The sequence below is a fragment of the Priapulus caudatus genome, unplaced genomic scaffold (assembly GCF_000485595.1).
Source record: "Priapulus caudatus unplaced genomic scaffold, Priapulus_caudatus-5.0.1 Scaffold390, whole genome shotgun sequence".
In the NCBI taxonomy this organism is placed as follows: Eukaryota; Metazoa; Priapulida; class Priapulimorpha; order Priapulimorphida; family Priapulidae; genus Priapulus; species Priapulus caudatus.
This window is the reverse complement of record NW_014577451.1, coordinates 111,161-114,072: the sequence shown is the minus strand read 5'-3', so window position 1 is coordinate 114,072 and position 2,912 is coordinate 111,161. Positions and strand designations below refer to the sequence as shown.

Genomic DNA, 2,912 nt, shown 5'->3' with positions numbered 1-2,912 from the left:
ACGCAGGTAAGCACGCACACTCTCGCACGCATGTATGCATGCACACGCTCGCACGCAAGCACGCACACAACGTACATACACACACTGCCGTATATGCGTGTAAGCACATCGTTCCATCCAAAATATAGAAAGAATTTTACTCCATAATATCATTATCTGTTACACAACAGGTACATGCAATGCACTAGGTTTGTGTAGGATAGGCCTAAAATGAATGAAAATTCGAATTTATTGTGAATTTATAAATTTGAAATTGTGAATGTTTTTTTTTCTTAAAAATCCTATCCTTTTCGTGCTTTTGTAAAAACTCACTCCTAGATCTTCATTGTTGAGGAATGCCTCCTTGGATGCTAGCCAGGCGTCACCTTGCTCAGCACAATCCTTAAACACCTACAATACCAGCATCACAGCATTATACTCACCAATCAACTCACTACACACTGTAGTTTACTATGGTACCAATTAATAATGTATATACAATATACCAATTACTATGTTCTTACATGATGAAGGGATGGATGGATGGATGGATGGATGGATGGATGGATGAATGGATGGATGGATGGATGGATGGATGGATGGATGCATGAATGGATGGATGGATGGATGGATGGATGCATGAATGGATGGATGCATGGATAGAGGGATCACACACACTCCCCCTCCACCCACACAGACACATCCCCCCACCCACACACTTCCCATCCCCCCACGCACGCACCTGTAGGTCGTAGGACTGCTGCAGCAGGCGGTTGCGCTCCTGCCACGTGTCCTTCAGCTGCTGCTGCAGCTCGTCTAGGAAGGTGAGGCTCGCGTGCACATCCTCACTCGCGTAGTGACGCTCGTTGATCAGGTTGCGGCCGTAGTTACGCAGACGATCAAAGCCCTCCTCGCGGCCGTCGATCTCCGCCTGCGGCAGACGACACAGAACGACGTCAACAATGCATAATTTTGCCAAAATATTCCGCTCTCTCGACGCGGTTGCCGCTAGGCAACGCCGTACCCCAGGGAAAAAATAACTTTTTTTTCACGGGAGCTCTTTTCGAGTCTGTGGGAAAAATAGCGCTTGTCAAAATTTTTACGGGAGCTATTTTGAGCCTCATGGGAGCTATTTCGGAGGTTTAAAGAGCGAATCGCGAATCGCTCCCATGTATTTTTTACCCTGCCGTACCCGTGCGTGCTTCAGAGTTAAAGTGGAACCACAGTTATGCTAAAAACGTACCTACACACCAGGAACTCAGTCATCCACATCTACTAACGTCGATCTATGGATGCATGTAGCGACGCACGGTAACTGAGCAAGCGCGGGTACGGCATTACTGTGCGTCGCTAGAAGCATCCGTAGATCAACGCTAGTGGATGTGGATAAGTGAATTCTTGGTGTGTAGCTATGCATATTAGCATATATATTAGCATAACTGTGGCTCAACTTAAACTCCCATCTTGCACAAGTCGCCTGCAGCAGACGACACAGAACGACGTCAACGATGCTCATGTGTTTGCCCTTGTGCCGTGCGCGCCGCTAAGTAACGACGACACGCGACAAACAACAAGCAACACACAGGACGATGCATATATTCGTCGACATATTCTGCTCTCGCGCTAGATGTGCGTGACTAGGTAACAGCATACGGTACCCACGCGTCTGCTAGACGTTTCTGTATATGGATGCTAGTCGATGTGGATCAGGGAATTCTTGCTACGTTTTTAGCATATTAGCAAAAATTTCGGACTCGGTAACCACGCGTCTACTAGAAGCACCCGTAGATCGACGTTAGTGGATGTGGACGAGTGAATTCTTGGTGTGTAAGTACGTTTTTAACATGTTAGCATATATATTGGCATAACTGTGGCTCCACTTAAACTCCCATCTATTGAGGTATTTGCGAAGCCATCGAAACGGATCACTTAATTCGAAAATCTTTTAACGCGACTAGAAATTTGATCAATAACGAGGTCAATGGTTACTTTGCGCTCCTGGTGAAGCTCCATCACGGATTCTGCCTCGGAAATGTCCTTGGGCATATCGCCAGAGGTCATGCGTGCTAGCATGCTGTTTACCCACGTCTCCAGTTCCTTGAGGTCAGAATTGAACTTCTGTAGACTGTAAGATGCTGCCAACTTGTCCTTTCTGCCAATGGAAAATGCGAGTGTTACACTTGAAACATAAATACCACCACGTTTCAATCACATTGTCTTCGCATCAGAAACTAAACATGCTTTTACCAGTTAACCAATGCAGAAGCGAGAAATCACACTTTCTGGCAATGGAAAACTTTAGTATTAGAACTAAATATCACCAAGTTTCAATCACATTGTCTTCGCATCAAAAACTAAACATGCTTTCACCAGTTAACCAATGCAGAAGCGAGAAATCGCTCGTGTGGCACTTACCTAGCCTTTGACAGGTCAATGAGACGATGCCAGTCGTTTGCAACCTCAGTCTGCTTGTCAAGGATCGTGGAAACGTTATTAGGATGTTTCTTTTGCAGTTTCTTGCTACCCTCATTCAGTTCCTACACACAAATACAACAGTCACATGAAACACAACAAAAGAACATCCGATATTGTAGTAAAGTACACTTATCGCTTTGTAACGTTACACCAAAACGTAAAAAAAAAGAAGATAAAATATTAGTACCTGTATGCGGCTATAGATGGCAGTCATTCCTCTCTCGTCCGCATCCTGCTTGCGCTGTAGTGTCTCTACACCATCCAAATCTTTACCACAGTCCTCAACTTGGAAAGCTAGTGCCTATGAACAAACATTAATAATAGTTTTAAACAATGACCTATTTGCCATTTTAAACTAGTTTACCAAACCAAATTAATTTTACAAACTTGAAATAGAAAACAAACATCCAACTTTCCCATTTCTGACCTATCCTAAAAAAATTTATTAATTAATTAAT

At 44.0% G+C, this 2,912-nt stretch overlaps 1 protein-coding gene across 1 annotated transcript in view; it reads right to left on the bottom strand.

Annotated features, from left to right (window-relative positions):
* Positions 1–2,912, bottom strand: part of LOC106809839 (spectrin beta chain-like) — a gene marked incomplete at its 3' end in the record, with an annotated part of 127,714 nt that overhangs the window by 15,692 nt on the left and 109,110 nt on the right. Inside the window, 5 exon segments of the mRNA XM_014813065.1 lie at positions 313–390; positions 722–910; positions 1,969–2,131; positions 2,395–2,516; positions 2,642–2,755. Of these exon segments, the coding sequence (XP_014668551.1) occupies positions 313–390; positions 722–910; positions 1,969–2,131; positions 2,395–2,516; positions 2,642–2,755 (666 nt within the window).